The 16,430-nt window shown below is 54.5% G+C and overlaps 1 protein-coding gene across 3 annotated transcripts; it reads left to right on the forward strand.

The window, feature by feature from the left end:
* The first annotated feature begins 1,687 nt into the window (after window positions 1–1,687).
* DLG3 (discs, large homolog 3 (Drosophila)) lies at window positions 1,688–16,222 on the forward strand. Of its 3 annotated transcripts, none has more exons than XM_008942043.1 (11): window positions 1,688–1,803; window positions 5,562–5,738; window positions 6,428–6,503; window positions 8,915–8,960; window positions 10,274–10,315; window positions 11,013–11,063; window positions 11,849–11,950; window positions 12,116–12,288; window positions 12,856–12,965; window positions 13,942–14,033; window positions 15,825–16,222. In XM_008942043.1, the coding sequence occupies exons 1-11, from the start codon at window positions 1,733–1,735 to the stop codon at window positions 15,929–15,931; spliced, it is 1,047 nt and encodes a 348-aa protein (XP_008940291.1). In that variant the 5' UTR covers window positions 1,688–1,732; the 3' UTR covers window positions 15,932–16,222. The 3 variants fall into 3 exon arrangements, with proteins under 3 accessions (XP_008940291.1, XP_008940290.1, XP_008940292.1); XM_008942042.1 differs by lacking the exon at window positions 8,915–8,960 and adding an exon at window positions 7,106–7,205 and having other exon boundaries at window positions 1,694–1,803; XM_008942044.1 differs by lacking the exon at window positions 10,274–10,315 and having other exon boundaries at window positions 1,694–1,803.
* Window positions 16,223–16,430: the final 208 nt, after the last annotated feature.

Consider the following 16,430-nt stretch of genomic DNA (forward strand, 5'->3'; position numbering starts at 1 on the left):
CAGTTCTGCTGTGGTCTACCCTGGTGTGGGGTGGAAGGTGTAGAGGATGAAGCTCATCTCCCTCTGCTGGGATCTCCACAAAACCCCGATGCAGGTCAGTGAGTACAAAAGTGGTACCTTGGTGTCAGAATTCAGTTTTCTTATAGAATAAGCCTTGCCCATGCCTGGCAGGTTCTGCATGTCCCCTCTGTTAGCAGGAAGGCAGGCAGGGGCAGTGGCTTGGCACGGGGCAGCTGGGGTTGGCAGGGCCCTGGTGACCTCTGTGTTAAGGGGCTGACCCTGCCCCCCATGCAGCACCTCTTGATGTCCTTTGTCAGGGACAGGGGCTTCGTGTGGAGTTTGTGTGCTGCTTGGCAGTTCTTGTGGCTTTCACCTTTTCCAGTCCTTAAGTAAAAGTACAGCTGTGGGAGGGGGATGCTCTGGCGGGCCTGGCTGTGGAATGGAAGTCTGGAGAGTCAGGGAATGTCAGGCTGCAGCTGCGTGACCCCGTAGTCCCAGCCCCACGTCTGACTGAGAGGTGCCCCTCCTCTCGCACGGTGAGAGGCGAGCTCTCCCCTGCAGCCCAGGGTGTTTCTCAGCAGCGTGTTGTTCCCCCACCCCAAGCAATGCAGCTCTGCAGGCCAGGCAGCAGCCTGCACGGTGTTCTGCCCTGCTGGGGCTTTGCTCTGCTGCTGAGCTGCTGTGCTCCAGTTCAAAAAAAAAAAACAAACCCAAAACACAAACCACATCCAAACTGCTGGGTTGTGGAGAATGCTTTCTAGGCAGGTCTTATAGCAAGGATGAGACTGGTCCCCTCTCGCTGGGACGCGATGGTGTAACTGCAGGGTGTGCCCAGGAGCCAAAACCCACGGTTACTCCATGAGAACTGCTGGAGAGGGCTGCAGCAGTGCTGGCAGCTTCCCTGGTGCCACAGTGCCACTGTTGCTCACCACCCAGCAAATCTTACCCAGTAGGCTCTGAGTAAGCTGGACCAGTGCCGCAGCACTCTACTTGCCACCTGACCTTTACACCCGGCTGAAGGTCGGGCTGGCACAGCAGCAGGTGACAGGGTGGTGGCTGCTCCTGCCCAGCAGCCTGGCAGGAAGGTGGTGGTGACTTCTGGAGTGGCCCCTGGCTCCTCCTGCCAGTCTCTGCTGCCAGCATATATGAATGAAAGGTGAATTCCTCCTCCAAGTTCCTCTTCTGTGTGCTCGGGCTGTGCTTTCCCTTCCCCTTCCCCATGCCTGCTGGGGAGAGAGGCTCTGCTGTGCCAGGGCAGTGGGTGGGGAGTCCCCAATGGCTGTAGTCATGCCTTGCTGCTCCAGCCCATGGGTGACTGCCTCCTGAATGGGCTCTTTCTCTGCACATTTTGAACTGCTCTGTAGGTCAGCAGCTTGCTGAGCCCTGGCCAGCTGTTCCATTGGTAGTAGTGAAGGTCTCGGCAGCCCTTGCCTGAGCTGCCTTTGGAGTGGGTTTGGGAGCAGCCCGTGCCCTGCCTGCTCCAGGTGCCCTGCCTGAACTGCAGGGTGCTGCAGCCTTTTCAGCTTTGTTCTCCCTCTGTGTGCAGGGACAGATGGGCTTGTGAGCAAGATGCCCCACAGACAGGCTGTCATTGCCTCTCTTGGTGCTTGCCAGTTGTGGTTTGCTTGGTGTGTGTGGGGTGGCTCAGGGGCAGCTCCTGCCTGCGCTGACCATCTCTCTCCCTGCAGAGTACAGCCGCTTCGAGTCGAAGATCCATGACCTGAGAGAGCAGATGATGAACAGCAGCATGAGCTCTGGCTCCGGCTCTCTCCGGACGAGCGAGAAGAGATCCCTCTACGTCCGGTAAGGCTCAGCCCCCTCTGCCTGCTGCCTTGCTCCAGACAGCCCGCCTCAGGTGGGGTGGGAATATCCTACAGTGCAGGATGCAGAGCAGGACCTCTGTGGCTGGGTGTTTTGTAGGCCAAGAAAGCAAGTGTGATAGAGGGATCTTGAAGCCCAGAGGGTGCACCAGGGAGGGCAGTGCTTTTGCACTGGTTTGCCAGAGCTGGGTGCTCTTAACTCAAGTGCCTCTTCTGAGGACTGCTCTGCTTTATAAAGGGATGGTGTCTCTACAGAGGTCTGGGTGGCTGCTGGCCAGACCAACTCATTGGGGACCACTGTGAAGTGGGGAAATGCCAAGCACCCAGCAGTGCTTCTGCCCCAGGCAGCTTTGGGCAGCATTCATGGAGCTCTTCTTGAACCACTCCCTACTAAAAGGTTTCTCTCCATCTCCTCCTGCCATTCCTGTGGCAGGATCTGGCTGGGTGGGATATAAGGTCTTAGGAGGATTATTGCTCTGAGCCCTTGATGTGCTTTTGGTCCGGAACCAGGTGAGGGACACGCAAGGGTTAAGCAGCTGTGCAGCTCTAACTGCTGCAAGTCCTGCACCACCAGGGCAGACCCTGCTCACTGCCATCTTTCTGCCATCTCCTACCCAACACTGCCCCAGTGGAGTGGCAGTTAATAAGTAATTTTAACTTGGTAATTAAAATAATCCTCTAAATCCTTGCCTGGGACAGCCTGTTGTGCATCGGGGCTGGCAGGAGCAGGGGATGCTGCTTCCCTGTGAGAAGGCTGACAAGGGTCAAGGCTGCATCAGCCTCAGCCTGCATCTCCCACTGCATGGCTGCTCCATGCAGAGGGGCTTCAGGCTGTTGCTGAACCTGGTGCAAGCCTAGCCTTGCAGGAGGGGAGAGCTACAGCTCTGTATTCCTGCAATTCACACCTTCCCGCAAGTCTCTGTAGGCATCTTGCTTGATTTAGCATCTTGGGACCCTCTGCTGTGGGTGTGCAACGAGCTTGGTGCCACGTTAAATAAACATCTTGTTCGTCCTGCTCTCACTGCTGTCCCATGTACACCCTTGTAGGTGGAGCAGAGTTTAGGCTGGATCAGCTTGAGCTGACCCTGTGAGTCTCCTGTTCCCTGCCTGGATAGGTGCTGCATCAGGGCATGCCTATGAGCCAGAGAACTCCCCACTGCCTCTGGGCTGCATGTAGCATCTCCCATGTCTTGATGTATCCCTCTGTGTGGCTTTGGTGGCCTCTGCAGCACTGCATCCCCTCGCATACACCCAAGAGGCTTTAGATGGCTTTTAGCTGGGCAGCACCTTGCTCAGAAGGTGATCTCCAGGCAGAGCTTTTGCCCAGTATGGCCCTTCCCAACGCTCCCTGGCTCCGGCAGCAGTGCACCCCACAAAGGTGCCTGCAGGAGCCACTGGCTGGCCCCCTTCTGGGCGGGGTAGTTTCGAGCACAGTTTATCCGAAACCAGCCGAGCTGCCACGCTATGGACAGGACATCAATTACAGGACTTGCTACCCAAGTGCTTGAGTCAGCCCTGTGAGGCTGCATTGCACTCCACGTGCTGTCAGCGGGGCTGGAGCCAGGCAGTGGGGTGCCTGCTGGAGCAAATTTGGGGTGCTGGTGCTCACCACGTGTTTCCGAGCTGCAGCTGTGCAGCACGGGCAGGGGCAAGGCAGGTTGGTGTGCTGCCTGCTGTCTGAGCTGCCACAGGGCAAAGTCTGCTTGCAGTGGGGCCATGCCAGGCAGGGATCGGGGTAGGCAGGCGTTGTGCCTGGGCACCAGGGGGAAGTTGTGCCAAGCCCCTGGGACTGCTCCCCTGCCCTGCAGCCAAGCCATCTGCTCTCTTGGCTGCTTGTGCAGTGTGCCTGGAGCTGGCCTGGGGGAAGAGTGGAGTGAACATACTACTGCTTAGCCCATGTGCCCTGGGGAGCACCTACCACAGCAGGACCTGGGTGCCAGCACAGGCAGGGGCTGGTCTCCAAGAGCATCACCCCTTGGGTGTGCAGATGCCTCGTGCCTCTACTTCACAGGAGTCAGGACCTTGCACGGATCTCGCTGTGCTTGCCCTGGGATGCCAGTTGTCTGGCTGCTGTGGGAGGAGGAAGGGAGCTGCAGGGCCAGCAGTACTCTGCAGGCTTCAAGGTGTGGGCAGGGCACTCCACAGCCTGCCTCAGTTTGAAAACCAGCCTGACCAGTTCCATGGGTGCTTTACTCCCAATGGCGCTGGCCTTGCAAGGGCCTGCTAGCCATGCACAGCTTTATCTTTTGGCCAGGAGTTGCCTGTAAAGGTTGCTTACCTTCACCATGACCAAAGTGCCCTGTGGTGCTTTGCTGCTGGCTCCAACATGCCAGGGGCCACATTTGGGTGCAGAGGGACTAAGCATGAAAGCTGCCCCAGCCCTGAGCAGGCTTGGGAAAGGGGGAGAAGCCTGGTGGCTGGGTGTAGCTGAACAAATAGCGCTGCACTGGGTCTTCTCCCAGAGAGCCCTCCCTGAGCAGCCCCTCTGCTCCTCCTCCCTGTTCAAGACCAGCTTTATCAACCCAGTCCCAAGTGCACCAAGATGTTTCATTGCCTGGTGCTCCCCTGGCAGTACTGAAGCAGAGATATGGCTGAAGAAGAACCCTTCCAGCTCTGCTGCTCCACAAGGACATACCACATGGTCCTTTAGCCCTCCCATTTGCACCATGTGCTTTCAGACCCCCTTGGGAGTCCCTGTGGTGGAAAGGGCTAATGAGCAAGACAGAGGATGTCTTTCCTGGTTGAGAAAGGCTTGTTAGTGCCAGGATTAAACCAGCAACCAGCCAGTGTTTGTGGTGCCTGGGCTTGTGTCAGGATGGAAAGCGAGTAGGGCCCGGTGTCCCAGGATCAAATGCAGGGGTTGTGCTGCCAGCAGTAGTGCTCTTAGTGACTGTTCCCTTGGTTTAGTTTAATGCAAAGTGAGTGTATCAAAGCAGACGTGGTTTGAGGTCTGACGTGAGCAGACTGAGTTGCACATGAAGCCACCAAGAGCAGCTTGTGGGTACAGGCTGCAGTGCAGTGTGTGGTAGTGTGCACAGGAAGGTCATTGGTTTTTCTCTAGTTAATAAAATCTTTTTTTCTAGCTGTTTAATATTGAAGGTAATTTTTAAACTAAATAAACGGTTCTCAGGGGAAATATTTAGGTGTCTGAAAGAAATCAGTTGTGGAAGCAGATATATACACACACCCCCACCCACCCCCCTCAGATGTGTTTCCTAATTCACAAGTTCTGGACTAATGTGCCCCTATACATACATAAAGGGTGTGCTGATAGTGCTCTGCAGTCTCTGCCTGTGCAACTGCCTCCTAGCAGTGGGAGCTGATGCCCCAGAGTTGCTAGGAAGTGATGCAGGAAGCAGCCCTGCATCCCCGCTCCCCCCTGTCCCACACAGTGCTGCTCTTCTGGGGCTGCATGAGCTTTGCCTGTTTGCTAACCACAGCTGCCTTCAATGCCTCTGTGGTTCACATGCCTCTTGCAGCTAAACTTAAGAGTAAGTTGTTTTGGTCCAGCACCACTCTTGCGTCGTGTGCTTTGGGGCGCTTTTGCTGAGCCTGCCAGTGGGAGGAGTGTGCTGGTGGCTGTGTGGCCCCACTCACCTTAGCAGGAGGCTTCCCCAGAGGTTGGGTTTAAATCCTTTAATGTAGGAAGGTGGCAGCGCCCTGGGAGGTTGGCAGTGCTGCTGCCCTTTCTGCCTGGTTGTGCTCGGGAAGGGCATTGCTCCTGTCTGTGCTGCTCCACAGAGCCTTGTTCGACTACGACCGGACCCGGGACAGCTGCTTGCCCAGCCAAGGGCTCAGCTTCTCCTACGGGGACATCTTGCACGTCATCAACGCCTCCGACGATGAGTGGTGGCAAGCCAGGCTTGTCACTCCCCATGGAGAGAGCGAGCAGATTGGGGTCATCCCCAGCAAGAAAAGGTGAGTGTCTGTCAGCAGCAGCTGTCGCATGGTGCCTCCTGGAGCTCCCCAGTCTCCATGAGCCCTGCAGCCACTGGGCAGTCAGCTCAAAGTGGGATCTTCCTGTGGTCTCAGACCATCTGCCCCTCTGTGGCTGTGCAGTGTGAAGGGCACCCCAATTGCAAGCTGGGGCTGCATGCAGGTCTTCCTGAGAAGGTGTTCCCTAAAGCTGAGTGAGAATGTAGTTGAAGAAGGGAGCATTCAGCCCCCACTGTGGACCCTGTGGAGATGGAGAGCTGGTGTCAGCCGGTCTGGGGCTCCAAGTGGGAGCAGAGTCACAGCAGTGGACTGTGGGCTGCTCTGTGTGACAAAATGCCTAACTCTTGTTAGTGAGGTCCCATGAGGTGGGAAGTCACAGGAAGCAGAAGACTTGGCTGCCACTGCCTTCAGGTCTGCAGAAGCAGCACCATCTCTGTCCTCCATCCCTCCCTTCCCGGGAAGGCTGACTTGTCCCCTCTCCTGCAGATGCTGGCATTGGCCAGACCTCAGGCAGGTGGCTCCACCTCTGTCCCTCTCTGGGAAGAAGCTGCCCTTCATGAATGGGGCCACCACCTGAAGGTGCACGGAGCTGCCTGGGGAGTCAAGCAGGTGGCACAAAGGGCCCATATACAGGACTAGCAGCTCTTTCTCCCCTTTTAACTTCTGATCAGGGTGGAAAAGAAGGAGAGAGCACGGTTGAAAACAGTGAAGTTCCACGCCCGGACTGGCATGATTGAGTCCAACAGGGTAAGTGCCAAGCTGGGGCTCAGTGGGGCACCAGTAGCTAGTGGGAGCAGGATGAGTCCCAGCGGCCAGAGCTCCCAATGTGACGGCTGGAGCAATCCCAAAGCAAAGAGCAGCACAACTGGACGTGTCCCAGGCCTGCATCTGCTTGGCATGAATTCTCTGTGACTGTGTGGGGGTTGAGCAGAGGAGCCCAGGATGGTGCAGAAGCATTGGGGAAGGCCTCCTAGTTGGAGTGGTGGAGGAGCAGAGCCTGTCTCACCACAGCCTAGGGCTGAGAGCTGGCTGCAGACAGCTCATGCAGGTGAAGGTAGCTGCCCTCACCCCTTGTGTGGATCGCTTGGCGAGCAGACAAGGAAGAGATAACAACAGCCTGTCTACCCTTGCAGAGCTGCCAATTGCCCCATCAGCTTCCCAGCATCCCTACCACATTTTTTCTCCATGCTTATTTTTCTTCCTGCATTACAGTTTTCATGTAATCTCCATGATTTCATTTGAGGGTAACTGCCCTGACACAGCTCCTCATTGTCTCTTCATTTTAATTTTTCCCATGTGTTAAACACCATTATTTTTTCTATCCTCCCTTCCATCTCCATGTTCTTCAGTCGATCAAAACGAAACGTAAAAAGAGTTTCCGCCTCTCTCGAAAGTTTCCATTTTACAAGAGCAAAGAGAACCTGGCCCAGGAGAGCAGCGGACAGGAACGTAAGTAGTAGCTGGTCAGAGAGGGCAAGCGTGCATCCTACAGATCCCCTGTGTTGTGGGGACAGATTCAGCACGTTTCTGTAGCCAGGAGTCCTGGCCTCTGCCCATGTTTGGGTCTGTGCTCCGGTCATGCCAGCAGTTAGGGAGAAACCAGAGCTTGAAATGAAAGCAATGGCTGCGGGCTGGCATTCTCTTTTTCTCTCTTCATGTTCAGTGTTGTCATCCTTTCATCCAACTTTACACCTTCCTGACCCACTGCTCTGCCTCTTCCTGCTCTCCCTGCCTCTGCTGTGGGCTCTGCTCCCTCCCTGCCAAGGGCTGCCCCCTTCTGAGTGAGGTGCTAGCCATCTCCTGTGGAGCTTCTTCTGTCCCTGCCCTTTCCCTCCGTGAAGGGCTGGGGAGGTCCTGGCTGCACTTCCTGTATGCACTAGAGGTGACTTGCAGCTACGTGTTCCTGAGAGCCCTTCACCAGGTGTAAACCCTGTGGGCACAGGGAAGCCATGCCCTCGCTGGTGGAGAGCTGCCCACCCATGACTGAGGCACATCTCTGATAGCTAGCTGCAGACATTGGGAAGTCCCTAGCTCTCACCTGGCAGCACTGTTCACCTTGCCGATGAAGACAAGTCATTCAACTTGTTGCCTCAAATCCTGATGTAAGCAGCCATGGAACTGCTCACTGAACCCAGTCCCTCCTCATTCCAGATGCTAAACTGCATCCACTGCTTTGGCAAGCATCCAGACAGAGCTGTGGTCCTTGCACCTTGTGGAAGAGGAGTTGGGCAAGACAGAGCAGTGCCTCTGCCCTGGCACCAGTTCAGTGAGCACATCTGTCCCCTCCAGTAGCTCACCTGGGCACAATGCAGAGGCAGGAGGTTGATTCTGGACTGCGTCAGGGGGTGCCCGCATCCACCTGCTGCCAGGCTGGTGCTGGCTTCTAGGAACTCTGCAGCCTCTGAAAGCCTCTGGCTTGCAGTGAAGGTTATCTCCTGCAGTGCCTGGACACAGCTGGGCTCCAGTCAGCTCCCTGCTGGAGCCAGGGGCTCATTAGGACACTTCTCTTGGCCAGCCCTGTGGCACAGTGACATGCAGCACAGGCATGGAGCAGACAGCGCTCTTTGCCAGCCCATGTCACAGACTCACAGCCAGCTCCCTACCTGTGCTCTGCCACTGTCTATCCCAGCTTGCAGTGGGGGGGTCCTTCCCCTGTGTTTCCACAGCCCGTGCAAGCGCTGGGGTGTGGGCAGCTAACACATGCGGGTGGGGGTGGGAAAAGTGCCCTGCTGCTGCACATTAGAGGAGTGGCAGTACTGTGTCTGCCCCAGGGGAGTGCAGAGCTGCTGTGCCCCGCCGGTACCCCACAAAGCACCACAGAGACACGCCTCAGCCCCACGTGTCATCAGCTTGGGGCTGCAACCACTTGGCGCCAGCAGATGCTGCTTTGGCCGTCCTGCCCTCCTCAGACCCAGGGTGGCCCTTGGGGCTCTTCGGTAGAGAGGATGAGCTCAGTGGGAGGGGTCCAGCCACAAAAGGCAGTGAGCTGATGGCATCAGCTCTGAAAACATTTAACTTCACTTGCAGTTGCAGCTAAGGGCCATTCTGCACTCGAATAACTAATGCTGGTCTGGCTCTGTTTCCCTCATCCCTCTGACTGCCCTCTCCCGCGCTCTCTTCTCTCCCCCTCTCTCCCTTCTCGCTGTCTGTGAAATCAGGACTTCCCTGGGTTAAGTGACGATTATTATGGAGCAAAGAACCTGAGTAAGTCAAATTTTGATGTGCATCGTTCACTTTCCATCGCTGGCATGCCTGGTGGTGCCTGGGGAATGGCTGGGCTCCAGCTGGGGCAGTTATGCTTCTCTGGGGGCAGGGCAGGAGGAGCCCCGCCAGCGCTGCCCCTCTGCTGGGAAACACCGAGGCTGCCTGCTGGGCTTGAGGAGGTGCTGCTGCTGCACGTGGGAGGGGACATGAATTTGCTTGGGGATGTGTGCGGTGCCCTAAGCACTGCCAGCTGAGGGCTGCCTGCCACACCCGGGGTGAGCTGTACCCCCTCATCCTCCTCTTCGGCAGGGAAGGAGGAGCCCCGCCAGCGCTGCCCCTCTGCTGGGAAACACCGAGGCTGCCTGCTGGGCTTGAGGAGGTGCTGCTGCTGCACGTGGGAGGGGACATGAATTTGCTTGGGGATGTGTGCGGTGCCCTAAGCACTGCCAGCTGAGGGCTGCCTGCCACACCCGGGGTGAGCTGTACCCCCTCATCCTCCTCTTCCTCTTGCTTCTAGTTGGGCTGCCTGGTAGTTTAGTGCTTGGAGAGTCGGAACCATTGCTAGTGTAGGTGGGAGGTGGCTGTGACAATGAGTCTGCTCTGGGGTGGGTGACAGCACTTCGTTGCCACCTACCCGGAGCTGTAAAACAACAATAGCAGGAGCCCCTTTGCCCTCCTAGCTGGGTGCAAGTCCCCTTTCAAGCTCTGCGTGCACATCCACACACCCCCACACACACAACCGACCAGTCCAGAGCCTGACTTTGGGCAGGCAGTGCCCAGCAAGCCTCTGCGGGGTGGTTGCAGCATTGGGATCAGCCTGAGCAAGCAGAGTCCCAGACTCTGTCCCCTCCTTTCACTGTCTTGTCTCTGTGAGTCCCAGCCCCATCGCCGGAGGTAGGCTCCCCCATCCCTGTGCCAGCGTGAAACTGTGCCCTTCTGTGCCCTCCATATGCATGCTGCACCCGCTTCCCTTACTAGCACCCTCCTCCCCATGCACTCCACCTTTCCTCAGCCTGGGAAGACCAGCACCTGCACATATCAACCCATACCTGCCAGGCAGCCCCTTCCTGGCATCCCTGTCTCCCCCCAGAGTAGCCAAGTGTGTGCCCCTGCACGTCCGTGGTTTACCAGCCAAAGGGTGAGAGGTGCTGCCCTGACCATGTGGTGCAGGCTTGTCAGCAGGTGCTGGGGCATGGGTTTCTCAGGCAGCTGGTGCTGCCCTGCCCGGGATCGGCATGCTGGCTGACTGCCAGAGTGCCCCTGTGCCTTCTGCCCTGGCTCTGTCTGAAGGGGTCTCTCTGGTTGCTTTGCAGAGGGCGTGACATCAAACACCAGTGACAGCGAGAGCAGTTCCAGTAAGTGTGTGTCTCCCTGCTCTCCCGCTCCTGAGCACATGAGTGCATGTGTGTGTGCACATTTTAGCACTTCCATCTTGTCTTGTCCCGGTGGTGGTTCTGTTCAGAGGCTGGGCCCTCCTGCTGGTGACACCAAGATGCTGCAGCCAGCTCCTCAAGGCCAGGAGGAGCAGGGTCTTGGGGACAGGAGGGAGCCTGCAGAGCCTGCTTCAAGGCTGGGTGGTGGGTTCTCAGTCCATAGTGGTCTCCTACCTTCAATGTCTGCCACAGGAAGCAACGGCCAGAGGCCGGTTGTCTAGCATAGGTGGCTTTTGGAGCCCAAGGCTGTACAAGAACATGGTTGTTCAGCTGCAGTGAATGCTTCCTTTATCCCCAGTGAGTCCTCTAAATATCAGCAGCACATCCTCTGTCCACCCTGCAGGGTCAGCAGTGCATCTCAGTTGGCTTCAAGCTTGCAGCATTGGGAAGGGCAAGAGGAGGCTTGACCCAGAGCTGTTATGTGATAATTAATGTGGATCAAAGGCTGGTAACTTCATGCCCATTATGTTCCACATCAGCTGGTGGTGTGACAGGGCAGCCTAGAGGTGTCCCTAGGGCTGCAGGATGCTGGCAGGGGCATGAGTCAGCTCCTGGTGGGTGCAGAGGAGTTGGACACCTGCTGTGAGTGCTCACCTGCCTCTTTCTGGCTCTGTTGCAGAAGGACAAGAGGATACAATCCTGTCATACGAGCCAGTGACGCGGCAAGAAAGTAAGTCTTGGCACTGAGCTGCCTCATGTCTGCTCCAGCGTGGGCACCTCTGTTCCTAGCGTGGCCAGGGAGACTGCTGCGATCTTCTCCTGTCTTCTGCCCTACAAGGGCCAGATGAACACAAATGCAGTTTCTTGTCTGTTGCGTACAGCAGGGGAGCCAAGCATGCATGGCACTTTGTAGGGCTTTCACTAGCCTTGATCACCCCTTTTTAATAAAGATAAAATATTTCTGACCTGGTCTGCAAGACCAATGGAGAGATCCAGAGCTAAAATTGAGATGGCTTTAGTCCCCAGCTGAGGAGAGGATCATCCCTCCCTGCTTTGGGCCATGTCTCTGCTGCAGAATAACACCGCCAGCCCTCATCGTTTAGCCCTACTCGATGCTCAGTCCCTGCAGATCCTTTTGCAGACTGAATAGTCCCAGGGTCAGTGGTCTCTCCTTGCCAGAAGCTGGATCAGACGCTTAGGCTCTCATCACTCCTGCCAGCTCCATGGCATCCTTGCCCAGCTGTCCCAGTCATCCAGCTCCTGCCATGAACAAGGGAGCTGCTTCGCTGCTCTGTTACCCTAGAGACCTGCAGCACCTTCCATGGGGACTTGGAGATGTTTTGCATCAGATGGGAAGATCTTGACTCTGACCAGGAAGAGATAAGCTCATACAGAGGGGATGCCTTCAGGTGTACCCACGGCCTTCAGGGAGAGGGCAGGTTGATGCCAAAAGTGGCAGTAGGGTCATCTGCCCGCAGCACAGACAGGGCCTCAGGCTGTGGCTCTTGTTCGCAGTTCACTACGCGAGGCCGGTGATCATCCTGGGGCCGACGAAGGACCGAATTAATGACGACCTCATCTCTGAGTTCCCACACAAGTTTGGTTCCTGTGTGCCCCGTAAGTCTCAGCTGGAGCTTGGTGCCCATGCTGGAGGGAGGGCAGAATGGTGGCTCTGCTACTTGCAGGGTCTGGCTTGTCGTGGGGGCGGGGTGGCCAGGAGCAGGGGTGGATGGTTTCCTCCCAGGAGGTCTCGTGTTCATCACTCGGCTCGCTCTTCTCCAGACACCACCAGGCCTCGGCGTGAGAACGAGGTGGATGGACAAGATTACCACTTTGTCATATCCCGGGAACAGATGGAGAAAGACATCCAGGACAACAAGTTCATAGAGGCTGGGCAGTTCAACGACAATCTCTATGGGACCAGCATTCAGTCAGTGCGGGCAGTGGCAGAGAGGGTGAGTGTCAAGTGGCATTTCTGGGACCAGGACACATCTGGCCTGAACACAGATGCATTGGGCAGTTCCCCTCCTCTCCTCATGTTAATGAGGGGCCGTAACCACATTAACCAAGCATGGCACAAGCCTCTTCTCCCTTCAGAGTTCTGCCAAGCCATGTGGCTGCTTTTCTCAGCCACATTACTCCACCTCAGTGTCATACCTCTGTCATCCAAACTCCATCTGAAGGCCTGGCACTGGCAACACCAGCCTCATGCTCAGGAGCTCACAGGGCAAAGGGGCCTGGCTGACCTCAAAGCAGCAGCATTTCCTTCACAGAGTGCTGGAGTGTGCCAATGGCTTGTAAACTGTTTCACATGTTCAGAGAAAAATTCATTCCCTTTGCATTGCTACTGTCCTGCCCTAAGCAGGCAGGAATGTAAGGCCAGTGGGAGCTGGCTTGTGTCTCAGGACTGGTGTTTCATCTCTGTGGCTCCTCACTTCTGCAAGTACATCTGTATGAGCAAGCTGTTTTCTGCACAGAGCAGAGCGTGTGGGTTGGTCTGATCTCGATCATCTCCTTTCCAGGGGAAACACTGCATCTTGGATGTGTCTGGCAATGCTATCAAGAGGTTGCAACAAGCACAACTTTACCCCATTGCCATTTTCATCAAACCAAAATCCATTGAAGCTCTCATGTAAGTGCAACACTGTGTTCTGTGGGCTGTTATCCCACCCTGTACCTCTCCAGGGTGAGCGGCTCTGGCGTGTCAGGGGTTTGTATGTCTGCTGCCTCTGCTTTTTAGAAAGCAGTGGAAATTGCTGCTGGTGCTGAATTTGTACCTTGTTAAGAGGAGCTGGAGCCATTGCTGTCTCTGTGGTGTCCCTCCACATTCAATGCCATGGTGCATCCAGGCTCCATGTATTGCTCCAGCTTAAAGCCCTTTGTTCACCCCAAAGAGGATTATCCTTGGGAAATCTAAAAATAGTCCCAAATATGTGTGATGTAACTTGCTCACCTGAGCCCTGAGTCCAGCCAGGAGAGCTGCCAACACCCTGTAGTGGTGGATCACAGCTGGATGGTGGCTGAGCCAGGACAGCCCTAGAGAGCAGAAAGGAGCCATTTCCTGTGTCCTCAAGGGGGACCCTCTGCTTGTCCTGCTGCTCCTGGCCCTGGGGAATATGCAACTCCTCCGAGCAGCAGCAGAGGATATTATCTGTGAGGAGGTTCAGTAGCTAGAGATGGAGTCTGAGATCAGAAGATATGCTGCTAGTACAGAGGAGACTGGGAAAAACCCTTCTCATGCCAGAAGGGGTCGAGTTGCTTATTTAGGTCTTGTATGAGGATGATTGAACCTAGGCAAGAAGGGTGGCAACAGGCTCTGGAAAAGCAGAGAGACTTCTGCAGTGGTGTTGCAAATTTGGAGGATTGTCCAGATTTGAGTCAAGCTCTGTGCTATGGTGAAAGGGGAGAGAGGTGGCTATGGGAAGAACTGAGATGAAGTGCCAAGGCAGCAAAGAGTGTGTGGGGAAGGGTCCTGCCTATGAGAGCTGGGTCCTGCACAGCTTCCATTCCTGGTGTACGGAGGCTTTCCAGGCACCCCAGCTCCATGGGCTATTCTTGCTTCTGTTCATTGCTAAGAAAGAGTTTCTGTTTTTTTTTCTGCCTGGCAGGGAGATGAACCGGAGACAGACGTACGAACAGGCCAACAAAGTCTTTGACAAAGCCATGAAACTCGAGCAAGAGTTTGGAGAGTATTTTACAGGTGAGTGTCCTGAGCACGCTTCTATCTGATCTATTTTGTTTTTCCAGCTGGCAACTGTGACCTCTCTACCAGCACTGTCTTGCTGCAGGGTCATGGGAAAATGTCCAGCTTCATCAGAGTAAAAACGAAATTGCACTTTGCCAGCAGGGCTCTGCAAAGGGACTGCTTCAAGACAGTGGATAAGAGTAACCAGCTGTAGAGAAGGAGACAAGTTGTCAGGCAGGGTTTTCCAAGTTTATGGAAGCTTATCGCCAACTTTAATAATAATAGGAAAAAAAGAAAAAATCCACAGGCAGGGGAAGTGCAGCATAGATTCAGGATACTACAAGGCTACAAGAAATAAAATTCCCTGCATGGGGGAAAGGGGAGCATTTTCAAAAAGAGAAAAGACATTTTTGAAGAAGAAAGATTAAAAGTTAGTGACCTAAAGTGTGTGGACTGTCCTGAGTTGTTACAAAACATCTCCCAGAAAAAAACCTGGAAGTTTGGCTGGTTTCCTAAGTAGCCTTTGCTGAAGAGCCAGTAAGGGGCTGCCTGGCACTTTGTGCCTGCAGAGATGAGCTGCTCATGACATAGGCATCCTTGTGCATTAAGGGACTAATGTTTGTAACATGATTAATTCTGGAAAATCACGGACAGAAGAAGAGGCAGAAAAAAATGGTTTTCCATCTTTCCTCCAGTGCAGTATTTTCTGAAGTTCAGGAGTAATATTCCTGCCAAAACCCTGTATTACCCACTTAACATCTACCAGGAAGAATCCCAAGCAGAATGTATTCCAAAAATGGGTCTGAGCTGAGCAAATGTACGAGTACAAACAGGGTAAAAGCTTTCCCCAGATCTCCTGTCCTGGGCAGCAGTTCCAGAGCTGCTATCTGCTCTTCCAGGAAGAATGCAAAGAAAGTGCAGGCCGTGATTTTGCCAGACCCTCAGCATGCCATTAGGCACTTGCACAGTGAGTTTGAAGTTGACCTGGGGAAGGAATGTTCTTGACTGAAATTAGTTGTTAAAAGAAGTGGGTAATAGGCAGAGAGGTCTCTGTAGCAAGTTCTGCTCCAGGAACTTATAATGAGGCAACAGAGATTCTGAAGGATGATCCTGACTGGGCTACAGAGGCATGCTCAGTTACCAGAAAGCTTTGGGCCTCCATGTGCATCTTCCTCCTCTGATGCAGGAAGCACAGCAAAGTGCTTCATGTTGTCTCTGTGCTAAGCAATGAGACTGTTGCTGGTCTTTAGGTGGGAGTTACTACTGGGAGCAACAGCCATAAGCTGGTCTTTTCCAGCCTGATATTGCTGCAATTCCCGCTTCACAGCAGAGGAGGCAACAAACATGAGGTACCCCTCAGCAGCTGATCAGAAAGGATGGACAAATCTGGCACCCTGGGGTATGTGCTTGGCACACACTAGCTAATCTGCATGAGGCCCTCCTGTTCACTGCAGTGGAGTAGCTGCAGAGCCAGGGCCAGCTGCTCGCGAGCCTTGGTGTGGTGGCGTGACACGGTTTGCAAAGCTGATTAGTTGCCCGATGTGGAGAACCCAGTCAGCACTTCGTATTCGTGAGGAGCTCTGCCAGCACAGGATCAGCTCTCACTAATCCTCTTGGACATGCTGGGTTAACCTTCTGTGTCATCGTGCGCCTGTTACAACTCTTTTGACATGAGTTGTCTCATTCATTAATTGGCCACGTCACACTGGCCGCTTTGGTGCAGAGTGAAGGCCTTCCCTGTAGCTCCTGGCAGGGAAGGCACAGCACTACCTGGTGCTCAAGGTCTTGCTTGTTCTCTTCTTCCAGCCATCGTACAAGGAGACTCTCTTGAAGAGGTTTACAGCAAAATCAAACAGATCATTGAGGACCAGTCTGGGCACTACATCTGGGTCCCATCCCCAGAGAAACTCTGAAGATGTCCCCTACCTGCGTCCCTGTGAGCAGAAGATCTCTGAAGTCTTACCCCACCCAAGCTCTCTGCCCCAAGGGGGAGGGATATGAAAATTATTCCTGCCCCCTTTTTTAGATTGTCGCAAAATTGAGTTTTCTAGTCCTGTTTCTTTTGTTGGGATGAACGCATCTCATTCATCACGTGACTGTTCCCACTGTTCCTGCATGGACCTTCCCACTGCTCCATTAGAGACAGATGAGAACCCATTCAAGGTTGTTTTTTTATTATCATCATTATTATTATTAACTAAACCAAGAATCAAGATGTGAGGAGGCGGCTAAGGACTAACATAAGAAACGAGCGAGACAATGGACTCTGAGCACATGAGCTGGTATCAGAGTTCCAGGGGCATTTTTCCACGTGTGACTGTCTAACAGCTCTGAACAGTGCGACAGAAAGGCAGCAGAAAGCATTTTATTTATCTGTATATGTAATTTATATATAATATATAGAGAGATATT

The sequence above is a fragment of the Merops nubicus genome, unplaced genomic scaffold (assembly GCF_000691845.1).
Source record: "Merops nubicus isolate BGI_N331 unplaced genomic scaffold, ASM69184v1 scaffold51106, whole genome shotgun sequence".
In the NCBI taxonomy this organism is placed as follows: Eukaryota; Metazoa; Chordata; class Aves; order Coraciiformes; family Meropidae; genus Merops; species Merops nubicus.